The 18,672-nt window shown below is 42.5% G+C and overlaps 1 protein-coding gene across 1 annotated transcript in view; it reads left to right on the top strand.

Moving 5' to 3' along the window:
- The first annotated feature begins 12,695 nt into the window (after positions 1-12,695).
- Positions 12,696-18,672, top strand: part of LOC125014502 — a 21,215-nt gene continuing 15,238 nt past the window's right edge. The window contains exons 1-4 of the mRNA XM_047595656.1: positions 12,696-12,837; positions 16,786-16,856; positions 17,458-17,473; positions 17,844-18,110. Coding sequence (XP_047451612.1) covers positions 12,696-12,837; positions 16,786-16,856; positions 17,458-17,473; positions 17,844-18,110 — 496 coding nt within the window. The remainder of the gene's footprint in view (positions 12,838-16,785; positions 16,857-17,457; positions 17,474-17,843; positions 18,111-18,672) is intronic.

Raw genomic sequence — 18,672 nt, forward strand, 5'->3', positions numbered from 1 at the left:
GAAACACAGGAGTAATGCGCGCAAAAGCGCACATTACTCTCTCACACACAGGCTAACTGTAAGCTAACTGTGCTAACCATAAGCTAATTGTGCTAAATGTTGTCAAAGTGTGCTAATTCCCATGTTGACAGAGACGGTACCCCCGGCATTAGCTCCCGTAGCCACTTCAAAATTTCCCAGAGGGAATTTTCTAGTATTGTACTTAGTCCTATGTCTTCAAGTAGCTCCATGGTCCTGGAGGAACGTCCTCTCATCCTCTCATATATGCTTGAAATGACAATAAAAACCTCTTTGACCTTTGAAATACAAGCATTTTGTTTGAAGAGAAACTTTAAATTGTAGCCTATGAAAAGAAACAGTGAACTATGTGGGGATTTACTGCTGAATCATTTTCTGTTTGATTAGTCCCACTTCCTTTGCTGCATTAAGAAGAAGACTCACACCACTGCATTGGGTTAAACCAGCTCCTTGTCCACTCTGAACTCACAACTATTTTACACATGATATGAACTGAGAAGTCACCTCATGTCACTCTAGCTGGACACGTGTAGATTTTGGAGTGACTTCTTAGACAACACTCAAAGTGATGTACTTACACAATAATCCCAGCACATGAAGCAAAGTGTGTCCCATCCTCACATCCTGCAACTGACAACGTGTCACTCCGTTTTAGAGAAAGATTTCTGAGATCGTCCTCACATCCAGTCCTCACAACGTGTCACTCTGCTCTGTACCAAGATAGTCTCTGTCTACTTCCTTCTTTTTTCAACAAACCTCACACCTCTGCAGAGGGTTTAACATGTTGTCACCTCCGGTCCAGCCACAGCAAATACAAACTGAGTTAACCCTTGGTGGGAAAGAAAACATGAAACTAGTTAAAGTGTGATGGAGAAGGCAGTAAGCATTGCAACTTATATTTGCATGTTACTTTATGTTATGTCATTCTATGTTATCTGTTCATGTGATTAAATTAGACCCACTACACCCACTCTGTCTGTTTAGCCTTTGTGTGTATATGCAGCTATGCACAACGTTACACTATCCAGTTAATAACTACATGTTTAGTAACAATTAGGGATTTTAGATTAAGGTATTAAAATACTAATAAAAGACTTAAGTCTAGACTGTCCTCTTTCTAGTGTGTTGAAAGACACAAGACAAGTCATCTACTGAACGACAGACATTTAGTTTGAACCTCAGGCTGCATTTCCTCTTTTCAAGGTGTCTCAGATAGAAATGATGAGGTCATTGATTGTCAGTAGATAGAAATAAACCTGTAGCAGAATGGACAGTTAGTAACTACATTCTTTATAGTCATGGAGACACCTACAGGTCAGAAAACAATGTGCTCTAACAAAAGTCTTCCAGTCTTCAGCTGAGCTTGTTGCTGCTGACCGCGCCTGCCCACCCCTACATGAGGCAAACCCTCACCAGCCCCTTATTTGAACCAATCATACCCTTAGAAATTGTCTTCATCACTGTTGATGAGCCATGTGGCCTTGGATGCCAGATGTGCCACATGGCTCTGGAGCATCGTGATCTACTCCAAATACCTTTTCTATTTTGTCCTCAGGTTCAAACACCTGCATTCATCAGTAGTTTTGGAATTTCCCAAGGCTCCTAGTTTCACAAGGTTACTCCCGTCCATTTTACTCCCTTATCTTCTAGTCCACTCTTAAGCTCATTATTCTTTAAAATAACTTTACCAAGTGCGATAAGCACAACTATCTTCTACCTACACACGTGCTCTTGTAAGGAATACAGTAGATATACTTTTGGTTCCAGTGCTCTCCCTTTGTGTTCTAGTAGCATGTGCCTGGTGAAGAACCATCATATCAAACTTAATGTTGTAATCAAGCTAATGACATTATGATCGGACATATCATTGTAATTCAATCATAACCTTATAATCAAACATGATCAAACTAAAGGTATTATTATTCCATATATCATCATAATCAATACAACCTTATAATCAAACATGACGTCAAAGTCATTCAGCCTGCATCTTATTCATTTATCTTCTTTGTAGCACATCACAGACTTTAAAATGACACTACAGTACCCGCCTCTCGCCCGATGCCAGCTGGGATAGGCTCCAGGATTAAGCGCTACGGAAGATGTGATCTTCAATTAAAAGGAGGTTATTTTCATTTTCACTCAGTTGTTACGCATGGTGTGTGGATTATCGCCTGTAACTTCATTTACTAAAGCTATATTTTGCAACGTCGTTTATTGTTTGTGTTCTTTCTTGTATGATTATCACAGCCTTTGCCAGGAGTGGGTTTCCGCTGCCACAGATGCCACGGACGATGTCACTGTTTGGGAAGCTGCCATTGAGATGCCGAAAGCTTAGTTTATGAACTGTAACAAACTAACCTAACCTGATGAAAGCTATGTCACTGGAAAGCTACATCTTGGACAGGTCTCCAGTCTATCACAGGGCTCACACCATTAAACTGGTTAATGTGCAGAGGCAACACTTATGAGAAGGTTTATGACACTTTACAACACAAGGGGATTGAGGGGACATTTCATGTATGTCACTTGTAGGGAGCTTTGCTTTCACTCTTCTGTCCAGTTCATCACAAACCAGCTCCATGGTTGTTTTCAAGCTTTCCATCTTGTTTTTATCCTGAGGTAGTTCTGGTAGAGCTTGGACTAGAGTTTTGGGTCATTATCTTGCTGTATGGGATGAAGCCCTGACCAACAATACCAGAGCCCAGCCAGCATGTCCATGTGGGGCCCACAAGGGTGAAATATGGGCTATGTGGGCAATGTATATTGTTATATGCTACCGTGCAATGACAATAAAGACTCTAATCTCTAATCTCTGAGTGGGCATGGGTTGAACTGGGTAAATTTTGCAGGTCCCATGTGGTTTGAGGTACATGTGCCCCACATGTGAAACCCATGTGGGCTGGTTGTATGAGCCCCATAAGAGATGTAAGTGGGCTAAGTGGGCTTAGACATAAAAACGGCCCATTTAAGGTCCAGTCTGATCCCCCTTCGTGCCCATGTGGGCAAAGATATGAGGCCTACATGGGTCCTGTGCAACTCCCGGTCAGAACCTACTTGATGCCCATGTGGGCAAACGCAGGTGGGGTCACCATGGAAGCTGCAGACAAACCCACTTGGGACCCTTATCTGCAGCCCACTTAACCCTTATGGGCCCCACATGGACATGCTGGCTGAGAGGATACTGTGTGCTGTTCTAAAACTTTTGACCGGTAGTGTATATATCTACACTTTCCCCAAAAACATATGTTTCTTGAAGAACCTGCCTTCTGTGTTTTGTGGACTCAAACTGTGTCACACTGTATTGTTGGGTTTTTAGGGGTTAATAAGGCCTTCAGTCTGTGTATAACCTTGGGAAGAATCAGAAAGAATGTTACTTATGCTATCTCACCATATAAGGAGTTGTCTTTGGCTTTGCTACAGCTGCTCACAGACTAGGACACATCACACCCTAATATCTCACACGCTGGAAACCAGATGAAGCTAATTGGCTACACATAGAAACTCACTGACACATGAGAGGCAGTGCTCCTCCCCATTGTCTTGGACAAAGCATTGGCGTGGCGAGCTCCAGCCCTGTACTCCACCTGAAACACGTACGGAGCCAGTTCTTCCAGCCAGGGTGCAATCTGCCCTTCCGGCTCTTTGAAGGACATTAACCACTGTAGGGCAGAGTGGTCAGTTCGGACAGTGAAGGGCAGGCTGCACAGATAGTACTTGAAGTGGCTTATTGCCCTCACGATAGCTAGAAGTTCTCTGTGTGTCACACAATAGCGCCGTTCAGCTTTGCCGAAAGTTTTACTGAGGAACGCCACCACTTTCTCCCCCTCCTCCCCCACCTGACTCAGCACCGCCCCCAGCCCAACATCACTGGAGTCTGTGTCTAAGACGAAAGGCAGGTTGGGGTCTGGGGGGGTGAGGACCAGAGACTCTGTCAAGGCCTTCTTCAAAGAGCTAAAGTCATGATTTTTTTCAAGACCTTTCTTGGTCACACTGTTTAGGGGCCTGTAGTCGACACAGAACCTCATCTTTGGACTCTTCTTCTTTTTGCCCATCACAACCCCCGAGGCCCATGGGCTAACAGATGGCTCGATGATGCCAGTCTTCAGCATCTCGTCAATAGCACTGTCTGCAGCAGCTTGGTGCCTCATGGGAAGGCGGCGGGGGCGTGTCTTGATGGGCCGCGCATCGCCAGTATCAATTTCGTGCTGCACCAGGTGTGTCAGGCCCACCTCCTCTTCTGTTAGAGCACAAATGTCCTTAAAGCCCAGCAATAACTGCCACAACTCCTGCTGCTGCCCGGGCTCCAGGTTATCGCAGCTGCGCCTCCATATCTCTCGTATTGCTGCCAGTCTGTCCTCCTCACCTGCTGTGGGCTGCTGGTCAGGGACTGGGGGCTGCTCAACAGCTGGGATACAGGATGTGGAGGAAAGGGGCGTAGGGGAAAAAGCTTGGGGCTGCGGGTCCGGTCCCTGACGTTCCTCTGCTGCTCGTGAGGTTGGTGGGTGTGGCCCTGGGGCCTGGGTGGGGGGCACCATTCCAACTGTGGGCCCCCCCGGGAATGTCAGTGTGTTGTTCCCCAGGTCTAACAAACAGCGGGCGGCCCGCAGGAAGTCCAGTCCTAATATACAGGGGTCCTGCACTGCTGCAACCCACACTTTAAAGTTCAATGAGAGCCCTCCCACTTGTATAGCCACCACCCCTCTTCCAAGCATAGGGGCTAGCTCACCAGTCACTGACCACAGCTTCACCACAGGAGGTTCCAGCTGTATCCCTGCTGGGACCAGGTCGGGTCTCATCAGTGTTGCCGTGGAGCTGGTGTCGATGAGAGCTATACATGGAGCCCCCACCAGGGTGATGAGGACATGGCAGAAATCCCCCATGGGGTCCAGCCCACCACTCTTGCAGCCTCGGTGATGTCATCTGCTTCTGGGGGAAGTGGAGCCCCGCTCCCCCGTCTGTACAGTTGGGCTCCATCCCGAGGCAACAAAGCATGGTGGGACACAGGGACAGGGGTCTGTGTCGTCCCATCCACACAGACCCCAGAGCGTTTCCCTGGACACCAGCCTGCTTGGGGCACCTCACGCTGATATGACCGGACTGAACCTAACACACAGGAGGGCCTCGTAGAGGCCGGTTGTTGCTGCGTGGCGATGCAGTGACGCAGCACGGATCAATTCAGTCAGCTCATCTGCCCGATGCCATTACTTGTGGTGTCTCCGATGATCTCTCTTTCCAAGGCCAGCTCCAGCGCCTCTTGCAGATTATGGGGGCGCGCTAGTTGTGTCTGTATGCGCAGCTCCCTGGGAGTTATGGCCCGGATGAACTGGTCCCTGGCCAGTTCACTCTGCACTTCAGGGGACATGTTTGCATACGCTCTCCTTGTCAGGGTTTCAATGTCATTAGTCAATGCCCTGAGCGGCTCCCCGGCCTGCCTCTTCCTGTTTGACAGTTCTGAGCGCAGAACACCAGGCTGGTTGCATTGTCCAAAACGGCGCTGCAGAGCTCCCACTAGAGCTCCATAGTCCTCTCTTTCGGCTGGGCAAAGCAGCAGCAAGCATGACAAAGCTTCATCTGTAAGGCACAGGGCCAGCTGGAGCGCTTTAATGTCCTCTGACCGGCCTGCAGCCGGTGCTAAGAGTTCAAATTGGACGTGGAAGGCCTCCCCAGTCCGCCATACCGGAGTATTTCGGCGTCTTCACTTGAACCTGGTTATAGCGGGCGCCGCCATCTTTGTTTACATTCAGCTCTGCGGCGCTCGCCGTGCGCGTTCTCCCGCCGGCGCGCTCTTCCGCGCTCCTCGAGCCGAGATCAGCCTCTCTAGCCAGCCTCCTAGCTGACTGCTTTATGTGAGCAACATGCTCTGAAGCACGGTTTGAAACTCCGCCTCATGCCCTGATATACCGGCATAAGCATTGTCCATCGGCTCCTCTTTGATTTTCGGTTTTTACAGTTCACTCAGTAAGGCCAGTATAGAAACTGTCAGTTCCTCTTCACACAGAGAGGTGTGATAGTGCCAGTATTAGGCATCATCACACTTAAACCACAGCTAATGTGTTAACAAGAAGACAGCAGCCATCATTCACTGTGCTCACTTACTTATTTACATACATTTGCATTTCCTGCTGTTGTTGCTAAACTGTCAGCCTCAACAGTTGCCTCACACCAGTGTGGTGTTAGGTTGAATACATTAAATAGTGGGTGCTGAACAAAATGTCTATACAACGAATAAACACTGTACAGTGATTTGATACTGTTCATCTGTCCTGATATAAACCAGCACACAAACATTCTCTAAACACTGGGTGATGTACGTTGATCAAGGTAACTCTGGCGCATAGCGGCCACTACAGTGGAGAGCTGTTTAAAAGTCATTTCCTGACATATACAATGGTTTCTATGTAGGAGTTGCATATCAGCCATTAGAATGCTCTCTGCTGCCACCCTCCATTTAGGTTCATTCAGTGGTTAGTTGCTGTAACTACAAGTGAACCTCCTCTGAATCCAAGATGGCCGACAGGAAGCCACACACGTTGACCACTGCTGGAATATCTTGTCAATCCTTCTATTCCAGGAGAACCCTAGAGGTAAACAAATAAATAAATAAATAAAATAAAATAAAATAAAATTATGATGATGATGTGATGCTGTGGAGCCTCTTTCCAGAGGGCAGCAGGGAGAACAGTCCATGGTGGGGGTGTGAGGGGTCACTGATGATGTTACTGGCTCAGGACATGCAGCGCTGTGATGAGATGTCCTGAATGGAGGGAAGATGGGCCCCGATGATCCTCTCCGCTGTCCTCACCACTCTCCTCACGTTCTCCCAGTCGGAGGCGCTGCAGCCTCCACACCTCACAGAGAGGCAGCTGGTCAGAATGCTCTCTATGGTGCTTCTGTAGAACGTCTTGAGGATGGGCGGGGGCAGGTGGGCTCTCCTCATCCTCCGCAGGAAGTACAAGTGCTTCTGTGCCCTCTTGATCAGATCAGTGACATGGTGTTCACAGACCAGGTGAGGTTTGGTGCTGCTGACCACCTCCACAGTTGAGCTGTTGATGAGCAGTGGAGCCTGGCTGGGCACATGCACAGGCACATGCAGAGCAAACAGAGTGAAAGGAGCGAGTCAGAAACTCAAGAGTGAAAAACAACTGAAAGAAGAAGGAAGAGGGGCCTGTTCTGTTGTCAGCACTAATGGAAACATCACTGTCACACGTTGGCTTGACAGTTCAGTCATCCACATGGCATCCACCTGTGCCAGTCCCCTGAAGATGTGGCCAAAAGATGGCTCAAGAAAGAAAAAAACGATGATTAGTGTCCAAAGACCCTTCTCGGTGGCCCTTTATCAACACATGGGTGGATCTTGTTGACCAGTGTGTGTGTCAGTGTATCCCCACAGACGTAGAAACAAGCTGTGGTACATGTGAGTGTTTTTTGATGCCGTTGTTGTTGCCTGATGTCTGGATGGGAAAAGATGAATCTCCTCATCTTCAAAGCTTCTGTGGCCCGTGCACTGATAAATGCTGGCTCCCTTCAGCAAAGCAGGAGAGGAAGACCCAGTGGGACCCCACCTCCAGCAAAGCACATAACAGTGACCAAAGTACCAAGTGAGGTCAGGTTGAGCACAGGAAATCACTGGCCCAAGCTCACCCAGGTCAAAAATGCAAACAGATGCCACGATGCTGCATGCACACGGAAGACCAAATACATCTGCATGCAGTGCAGTGTGACACTGTGCCCTGGATACTTTGCCAACTTTCATTAAGGTTCACTAAAAAAATCAGTGATGCAGTGACTTTTGTTTGTTCTTTTTAGAGATGTTTTGAAACATGAATTTAGCTGACTTGTTTGTTTTCTTATTTAGGTTTTAGCAATAGAGCTACAGAATGTTAAAGTGTCTGAAAGTAGGTTAAAGTGTTTTCCAAAGCATACAATGACATAAGTGCTCATGGATTTATGATAAATATCAGTTTGATTCATTCTTCTATCATGTTTAAACTGGCATGGACATGTCTGTAACTTCCTGAAAATCTGTTTTTGAAAAAAAGTTAATATTTGTTTTTTCATGCCCTAAAAACAGTAAAAACACATTTTAACAAAATCTTGACTCAGGATATCATAATTCATGCATCAGAGGGGTAATGTTCCACAATCAAATCATCCTAAGAGGAATCTTGTGGCTCTGTGACTTACAGTGAACTGTTATCACCTCTGTTCTGAAGGCTGCATGACAGAGCAGGTGACTTAGCCAGATCCAGCCACTAGTGGTCATTTGATTATTGGTTATATTTATGCCACTGACTGTTTTTCTATGTTGTCAGTTAAATATGTGATATATATATTATATCATGGATATTTCTCCTGTATATGATATATACATATCATATATTTCATGCTAATGATTGTTTTATTATTATTTCGGGTTGTGTGTTATGGTTAAACACATCGTGAGCTGTTTTATTGATGGCTTTTCTTATTTTTGGTTTATTCCAGAAGCACACACACATATAACCACACCCACCACATCTGTGTACCTTGCTTACACTGGATGAAAGCGCCATAAGGAAGGACTGTCTCCTGCTTCTTTATTCTTCACCTAAGTCTTGGGGGAACTTATAGACTGCGTTCTAACAGGAACGCACTTTGCCATTACAACTCAGAGAAGCCAGTCTGCTAACTTTAAGCTTCTGTCACAACCTCAGAATACTTTATTCAAACAGGGCTACGCCACTGAATCATCAAATCATCATACGTGTCCATTTCTAACTTTATAAGACAAAGACAAGTTGAATATTGTTTAGAGTTGCAGTTTACCCAGTGGTTACTACAGTCTGATGAAACTTAGTCAAGAAGATAAAGCAATGAACAGCACCCTCTGTTGGCTGTCAGATGTAAACACAAGACAATCATAAAACCTGTGAGGTCTGTATTAGGAGGTTAATATATGGGAAATGAGAAGAATTATTATTCTTTTAGTGCAGTGAGAACCAAACACATCTGTACAGGATATTGTTGTGAACTGTTCTGACAGATTACAGTCGAATGAACCTTGAATAATGACTTGGTGTCAATATGATACTGAATAAAAGGCTGAGTCAATTATAGTTTTCCTATTAAAATAGTAATTAGTATTGAGTTACAGCGTGAAGCGTTAAAGGAAAAAGAAGTGATGTTGCACTCGAAGTGGAAAAGCTTGAACATCAAAATCCAGTTCTCTTATGGGAGTTAGAATATGGTGCTGCATCTACTTGATCTATATCTACACATGAATGTAGACAAATATTTCATTTTATAGGAGCGTGTGGCTTCTACATTGAAGTGGCCAAAAAATGTGTGGACATTGTTGCTGCTGTTTGTTCTTATTGGTAAAGCCCTGGAGGTTTACTCGAAACTCGAAACTTGAAGAAAGTCTTTATTTTGGGAAAGTAAAAAAACAACAGTGCTTAGAGCGTATGAGCATCAGTCACCAGTTTTTAACCAGTATTGCCTGAGTCTCCCTACATGTACAATATCCAGGGATTAAAGTATTCAGGCAACATGCAGGACCTCTGGTGTGTGGTGTTACTCAAAGCTCCAGTGGTGGGAGATGATGCTCAATCTTTGTCAGTGGATTATTTTGTAAGATCCAGATCCACAACTAAAGCCTCAAGCTGAGCCATGTGAAGTTGATGTGTCCCCCAGTGACGCTGTCCAGTGCTGAAGTTACCTCACCTTGTGTTAAGCCAGGCAGTAGAGAGAGGTTCAGAGGAGCTGTCCGGTGCTTAAATCAGTGACTGTAGTTTGTCAGTGTCCTTGACTCAAGTGGCAGTTATGATTTAGTAAGAGGCAGATACAAAAATAATACTGAGCAGCAGTGGTGATTTTGGTTTGGAAATTTTTCATCCCATAATGTAATCCAGAAAAGCACTATCAATACCCTCACAACAAAAACACAATAGCAAGTGAGAGAGGGGAACACAGCTCCTGACAATGAACAGGTGACGACAAAATTACATCTGATGACATATATCATCATATCTTTAGCTCCACCAAACAGCAGTGTTCAAGATCTCACTATAACAAATACTCAAGATCAAAACAATCATGTGACAACAATAAAAATCTCAAAGCACAGCTTATAGTGTGAACGGCGCACCCCCAATACACTGCAATCATATACAAAGTCACTACACACAATATATCATAACCAAACAGCCATTTCAGCACCACAGACAGGTGAACAGCTCTGTAGGGGAGTTGAGGTTGTGTCCCCCACACACATATCTCCAGTTATGCATTACACAAATCCCACTAAAATTCAAACAATATGTAAACTACATTCACAAGTGCCTTTTTGAGAACTTACAACAACATTTTTGGCACAGGAAAACGTACACACACAGCAGCACCCTCTGGTGGAGACGTGGCCCACCAGCCCCAATGCAATGACGCCACTGCTGAGCAGTATAAAAACATCGAGTCATCTACTGAGTCTATTGAACATAACTGAAGTGAAAACTCTACTACAAAGATTCCTTCAAAAAAATCCTCCTGTTCAGAAGCTTTGAGCCAACAATGCAGCAATATGCCAAACTACTAACATGCAACTAATGTGTTTAAGTTACAAAAAAAAACATCTTACCTTGATATCCCTCCATCAGACATGACGTGTTGTGCATTCATGTTCCAGCAAACGCTAAATATAAATGTACAGATTATTGCACTGAGAAAAAGATGAAAATTGTTGGAGAGTTCACACGTCTTATCAGGTTTTAGACAAGAAGTCATTTTCATTTCCTTGTTGAGAGGCATTCATCTTCCTCTCAGCTACTCTGCTACTCAGTGGCTGCAGCTGTTGCTTTGCTGCTTCACATGGTCAGAACTGGAGCTTTCATTTAAAAAAAACATATAGAAATATTGTTTGGATGCATCCGTATGTTGGGACAAGCAAATAAATAAATACATAAAGTGGCATAAATTCTGATATGAGTCGTCTTTGATTTGATTGTAATGAAAAGAATCTGCTGTTTTTAACTGAGGTGTTAACTGTGGACTTTTTATATCCACATTAGAATTGTGGTGTGTGTGTGTGTGTGTGTGCGCTCTTGTTTTTATTAAGATGTGAAGGCCAGTTCTTCAGACTAACATTGTGAGGTCACTTTGTTGCTGTGAGCTTTTTTTCCTGCCATGGGCTGGGACTTTTCAAGGGTTGAAACTATTGACTGTATATACTACTAGGGTTGAAACCTGTTAAGACTTGGTTTTAGGGTAACACACCAGGGAATTAATGCATCAGGCCAATGTCCTCACAAAGATAGAAACATGACTTTCAGCAGTTGTTACTGTTACATCAAGGAGCGTCAAAGATGTAAGCAGGCTTACGAAGCATCACAGCTTTAATTAAGAAGAAGCAAATAAAAAACCACTATCTGAATATGAAATGAGTAACTGAAAACAGTCATTTTCCAATTAGTGTATTCACATTAAAGCTTTAATGACATGAGTTGTTCTCATCATCAATGAGTTGAAAACCTGAAAAACTTTGATGTATTTCTAACTCTCAGGAAATTTAAAAAAACAGACATATCCTCATATAAAAATGACTGAAACACCAATGAAGTGAACATGTCAGAAACGTTTGAAGTTCTGCTACTAAAATGGTGACAGGTAACAGGAAGTAATTAGGACACTTGCAGAGTTTAACATACATGTTTATGTTGTGTTCTCAAAGACAATGAGAGGAAACCTCTGCATCAACGAGTGATAAACTATTTTAGTAACAGCTGAGTAATTAACGCCAATATTACATAGCTGAACATCATGCATCATATTATGCATCATGTTCTCAAGGATGCGTCTGCAAACACATCTGACAGAGGAACGGAACCAAAGCTGCAAAAGGCGCCACCAAGAGGCTCACGATGGAAGGAATGAGAACATTTAAGTCTAGAAATATTATTCACATTGCTGCATCTTTTGACTTGCTGCATATATGCCCATAACCTCTATACACTATGCATAGAGTAAAAACTAGAAACTTCAACCTCCATTACACATGCTTGACCAAAAACATACAACTAATTAACACTCCCTAAGTTATGTCACTGGTGGGTTAGTTGCTTTGGCCGCTATTAAAGAAAACGCAGTTTAGGAGAAATATGTCATGGGATGAGGCAGAAGAGAGGGATTTTTCTATCAACTAACCCAATGGACTATGTCTTTGAGCCACTGACGAGAAGGAGGGTTGAGAGACTCATTTTTGATTAAGAAGGTTCAGCGGCTCCGTATGGAGACGACAGTGAGGAGAGGGTTGGTAGCACTTCATGGTGGCTGGTCAGATGATCTAAAGGTTAAGACCATAGCTTAAAAAAAGCTGACAACCCCCTCAAAAAAGAAATGAAAGTGTCATCTTAAACCTTTGATCAGCTGATGAATGAACAGCCTATTTCAGCTCACTTGTTGTTTTCAATAAATCTAAAGTTGTGGGTTCTCTCTCCCATTTCTTCTTTTTGCATTTTGAAGCTCTACTTGGAACCTTCTTAAGATCCAAGTGTAAAATGTAAATTCCAGTTCCCGATTCTTCCCTTTGAGTGTAGCGAGCCAACATCAGAGAACAGGTGTTGGGTGTCTGTGGCAGATGATGGAAATGAACAGGTTTCTCCCAGTCTTTAACTTTATAAAACTCATGTGAACATCCAGGAGCAATGCAGAACATGCCTCCTTCCATTGGTTTTGTAATCTGCTCCTCTCGTCCTGTCACGTTCAGTGTATATGTAGTGGCTCAGTACGACCAAGAGCTGGACAAGTTGAGACACAACAGCAATGGCGGCGCCCTGTGTCTTAACAGTGAAACTTAGATGGCAGGATTTTGAAATTCCTTTCACCATCAGTGTTTAAACTTAAATAAACCTTTAGTACGAGAGACCTTCTTTAAATGATCATAACCATGTTTAGTGTTTCACGTCCTCTTTAAAGAGTTTAAAATAGTTACCTTAGATGAGTTTGCGCAGTAAGTTTTGTTCTAAATAATTATGTCTCAAAGTATTGAAACAAAACACAAACTGAGCTCCAGTCAAACTGAGGTTCACTGTAATCAGTGTAAAACACTGGCTCTCCTCTTCCAGCTCTACACACATATCCCTGTGTGTGTGTCTGTCCATCAATGATGTAGGAATCTTGTTCAGTTCCACTGCAATATTATATATATATATACAGATTTTAAATTTTAAGAATGAATATTTGAACCTGTGTATTATTTGAATAGCTTAATATTGAATGCAAAATGATAATAATAATGTATATTTATAACTAGGTAATATAGAAGACATATAGTAGGTAGGGGTCCCTACCTAATCCCTTACCAGTTTGGGGTCCTGAAAAGAAAATAACGATTCTGATACATAAGAAATGAAGGTCAAAAGTCAGATATGTGCCTTTTGTCTTTTCTTTAACCATAATTGCAGGGCCACTGAAATACAGGAAACTCTTAAGGACAAGATTTACAACAACAAAAACACAAAATTCCCCCCTGGTCATCAGTCAATAACATAAAGTAATTCCCACAGGTAAGGACCCCAAATGCCCCAACAGTTCAATAAACATCCAATGCCCCACAGTACAAACAAAACAATTTCAATGTTCCCCAAAATTCCCAGTCCATCGATCCAAATTCTCCCCAAAGTTCATGCGAAATCAGAGTAAACGTTCCTCAAGCGAAACCCATCAAACATCCTTCCCCCAAAGTTCTTCCAAAATCAAATTAAATATTCCAAGTCCAAATGAAACCCAAAGTTCAATGGAATCTTTACACATCAAAGAATGGACGTGTGTTTGAGAACGTGTGGTTTGGAGAGCTGTTTTCAGGATCAGGAGGCTAACAATCCACAGACTGGAGGGTAGTCCTGGTACCAGAAGACTTTCACTGTTGCTGCTCTAGGATTTCAGTGTCCTCATGGCTCCAGAGTACAAAGACTAACTGGATTCACCCACTCTGGCTCAGGTCTTTCAATGTGTGCAGTAAATTATCAGTCTGTGTGCAGTCTTTCTACCAGGCTGTTGTTGCGAGTGCCCTGTTCTTTGCTGTGGTTTGTTGGAGAAGTAGTACCAGACATCAGTAGGATCAACAAATTGATCCGAAAGGCTGGACAAGTGATCGGTAGGGAGTTGGAGTCATTTGTCTCAGTGAGGGACAGGAGGACATTGGATAAACTGCTCTCCATTGTGGACAAACCATCCCATCCAAACATTAGAGGGTCAGAGGAGCTCATTCTCCAGCAGAATGATTCAGCTCTGCTGCCATAGTGAAGGTTACAGAACTTCTTTTATTCCTTATTCTATCCAGATGTAAAACAGCTCATCTTTTTGTGTCAATTAAGCTGCTATGATCAATTAATTTCCCTTGTGGATCATCAAAGTCTGTCCAAGTCTAAGTCTAACGTAATATATATGTTCATTTTCAGTCCAGACTTCTACATTTTGTTTTGAGAATCTAAGTGAGAATCTAAGTGCTGCTCAGAAGCTTAACTGAGCTGGAATTCTGGTCTAGTCCATCACCCACTCGGTAGGACCAGGATGTAGTTGCATGTCCCTGAGTATTTGCACATATGCATATGGCTGTATGGTCCTTATGGTCCTCAAGGTCTGCAATTTAACCCAGTAGTCATTCTGTTGTTTCAAGAGCACGTGTGTATGTAGAAGATAGTTGTGCTTATCGCACTTGGTAAAGTTATTTTAAAGAATAATGAGCTTAAGAGTGGATTAGAAGATAAGGGAGTAAAATGGACGGGAGTAACCTTGTGAAACTAGGAGCCTAGGGAAATTCCAAAACTACTGATAAATGCAGGTGTTTGAACCTGAGGAAAAAATAGAAAAGGTATTTGGAGTAGATCACGATGCTCCAGAGCCATGTGGCACATCTGCATCCAATGCCACGTGGCTCATCAACAGTGATGAAGACAATTTCTAAGGATATGATTGGTTAAAATAAGGGGCTGGTGAGGGTTTGCCCCATGTAGGGGAAGGACAAGGGTGTGACTTGTGACGCCCCAAAGGTATAAAAGATGAGGACAGTAGCCCTCGTACCTCAGAGCGCGGTCGTGGTGACCAGTTTTTGTCCTGGTGGTTTTAATTTTGTGGCTGACTGGTGGACAGCACTGTTTGCATCTGGAATACATCAAAAACTGTCCTGCACTGTTAGACGTCTTTGTGTCAGGACCAGCATTTGTTAGTATGGTCTGGTCTGTTGGATCCACGTTAGTGTAGCCATAGGATGATGTTGTGTATGTCTGTGGATGTGTGTTGCAGAACTGAGGGCACGTTGTAATAATAAAAAAAAAAAAACCTGGACAGAGCAGTGAACAGGAGCAGACTGATACAGCATCAATACAGCATCATGACAAGAACAGACCTGTTACTGTTCACACACAGACACAGTAGAGTCAGTAAAGGTTGAAATGTTTGAGCCTCATCATTGAGTCTAAAGCCACTGAGGTGACTGAGAAACCCACATAACCAGAGGAAGAATGAATGAAACTTGGAGAGATTTATGGAGCTACTGATGACATATTCACACCAGTTGATGAACTAATTGTCCTGACTCTGGTTAATGTAACTTTCATAGAAACAACTGAGGTTCAACAGTTCAACACTAGATGGAGTCTGATGATATTTGTTGTCACTGCAGCAGTTTTTTTTCTAAACCAAATATTTCAGTTTTATTTTGTAGCTGTTGAGTGACATTACAGGGGAACAGTTTATATTTACATAATAAGCTCTGAAGTTATGACTAAATCAGTTACATTTTTCTGTTTATTCAGTTTTTACTCAAACGGAGTATTTTTTGTTGTGAACAGTTTCCAGTGAGGCCACAGTGATCCTTCAAACCAACTGGCCTCAGATATTCAGAGGAGAGACAATCACCCTCACATGTGAGATCCAGGGAGGTGGACGTACTCAGTAGACGTATGAATGGAAACAAGACGAGTTAAACAAACCTCCAACATCCAGAGAATACAGGATCAATGGAGCTACTGAGTCTGACAGTGGAGGATACAGATGTAGAGGTAGAAGAGGCTACTATTTAACAGAGTGGAGTGATACCATCAGACTGACTGTATCAGGTAAGATGAACATCTATCATCCATATCAGTTTCATTTTATCAGCAGGATGAACAAATTGATCAGAAAGGGTGGACAAGTGATCAGTAGGGAGTAAACTTCTCTCCATTGTGGACAATCCTTCCCATCATTTACTACACCAAACTGTCTATGTTTTCAGTTTGTTAAAAAGAGTCAGAGAAATAGAATAAAATAGACATGAATCACTGAGTGACACATGTGGAACATTCAGGATTAAAGGAGGAACTCTCCATGTGCTGTACACATCAGTTTGGTAAAAAGATGAATTTATCTCAGTGTGTTTCACCTCCTCCACCAACAAAACTCAACACTTGCTGCTAAACTATATTTTTACTGTAGTATCCTAAAACATGATGAATGTTTAAAAACATTCATGTGGACAAAGGTTTAACACCTCTTCATGCTCAAAGCTTTACAGGCACAGACTTATCTAAACATTTGCACACACACATTGACACACCAGTGCTACACTAACCCTCTGGTTCATGGACAACCCACTCTACCCACTGAGCCACAGACACTGAAACATTTTGTTATTATGTAGAGATTTTAAATGTTCATTATTTACATATTCACAAAGATTGTAAATTAAAGTGAACATTTTTATAGTCTATGTTAAGAGACGAGACATCACATGTTTAAAACCTCTTTCAACAGATAAACAACCTGTCCTCTCTGTGTCTCCATCATGGCTGAGTCCTGGAGCCTCAGTAACTCTGAGCTGTGAGGTTGAACATCCATCTGCAGGATGGAGGTTTTACTGGTATAAAGCTGTTCCTGTTATATCACACAAGTATCAATATTCCAACTATGAGCTGCTTCCTGGTAGCATCAATGGAACTGAACAAGATTCCTGCATCATTGATGGACAGACACACACAGCAGGATATGTGTGTAGAGCTGGAAGAGGAGAGCCAGTGTTTTACACTGATTACAGTCCACCTCAGTTTGTCTGGTCTGGAGGTCAGTCTGTTTCCATCTGTTCTCTCAATAACTAGATGTTACATCTTTACTTTTATTAATCACCTTTTATCTGTGACCTCCATGCAGTATCTAGAAAACTAAAACACATGTTTACAATTCATTGACTGCATATTTATGTTCCTCTAATGTTAGTATGATATTTCCTTTTTTTCTACCTCAAACTAATTCTCTTTAACCATCATGTTTTCCTCTCAACAAATCGGAGAAAATGAGAAACACAAAAAAGAGTTTCAAGACTTTGAAGCTTTTTTCTGACAGAGACAAAATAAACTGGTACAGGTCGTCTATAAAACACAGGAGGTTATTTGTGTTGTGTTGTGTTGTGTTGTGTTGAGTGGGTGTAAGTTGCGTCTAGAAGAAAGTACATGTTTACACAGGAGGAAAAGAGAGAAGGAAAAAGTAAACAAATAAATGAAAGAGGAACAATATGACTTTAATTCATTAAGGAACGACATGTGTTTGAGTCTTTACTCTTCATCTTTGCTCATGTTACTGCTCTAACTGATCAGATTGTCAGAGTACACATGTAGTTTCTCATTTTACACACTGCTGCTTGGTGCATATCAACTAAAATAAACTGAAATGGTAGAAAAAAATAGTTTGACCAAAACACTGCAGCTTGACATGTTTGCACTAATTTTCAGCAATTAAAAAAAAAGAAAGTTAATAAGTATTTGCATTGTGGCCGTTTTAATATTAATATCACTGTTGTTGCTTTGACTCTTTGTCAGATTTCCATTCACCAGCGTCTCTCACAGTGAATCCTGACAGAGTGCAGCACTTCACCTCTGACTCTGTCTCTCTGAGCTGTGAGGGAAACTCTACTGAGTGGAGAGTGAGGAGGTTTACTGATGATGGCGTCCTGTCACACTGTTCTACCTGGGGGACAATGACTGGATCAACATGTAAATTATCCAGATCCCAGTCTGATGATGCAGTGTACTGGTGTGAGTCTGGATCAGGAGAGTTCAGCAACGCAGTCAACATCACTGTCCATGGTATATATTCAGTTGTTCCCAGTATCTTTGGCTGTAGATTTAAGTGAATATCTCATTCCTTCTACTCTATCTTCTTATGATCAAATCATTTCTTTAACGTTTTATTTGCAGCCAAATACTAAATAGAACAAAGTATTATACATGTGTAATACTTGGTATTCATTCAATTATTTTGAAATAGTTTGAATAATTTAAAATATCATCTAAAACTTTTAATAATTCATTTTAGAGAGGCAGTTTAAACGTGTTTTTGTTTTTTTATAAATGAATACTGTATATTGATGCTCAGATAAAATATTCCCTGATCTGCTCATGAGCAAATAAACCAACATGAAGCCTTTCCCATCATTGTGTCAGGGTTTTTTAAAGGTCTACACCAGCTGATCTCTGACTGACACTAACATTGTTTGCTTGTTTTCCAGCTGATGGTATCATCCTGGTGAGCCCTGTCCATCCTATCACTGAGGGAGATTCTGTTTCTCTTGGCTGCAAGTTGAAGACACAAAATGTTCTTTCTACTGTGTTTTTCTATCACAATGACAAACTCATCCTAAATGTTACC

The sequence above is a fragment of the Mugil cephalus genome, chromosome 1, assembly GCF_022458985.1.
Source record: "Mugil cephalus isolate CIBA_MC_2020 chromosome 1, CIBA_Mcephalus_1.1, whole genome shotgun sequence".
NCBI classification, from domain to species: Eukaryota; Metazoa; Chordata; class Actinopteri; order Mugiliformes; family Mugilidae; genus Mugil; species Mugil cephalus.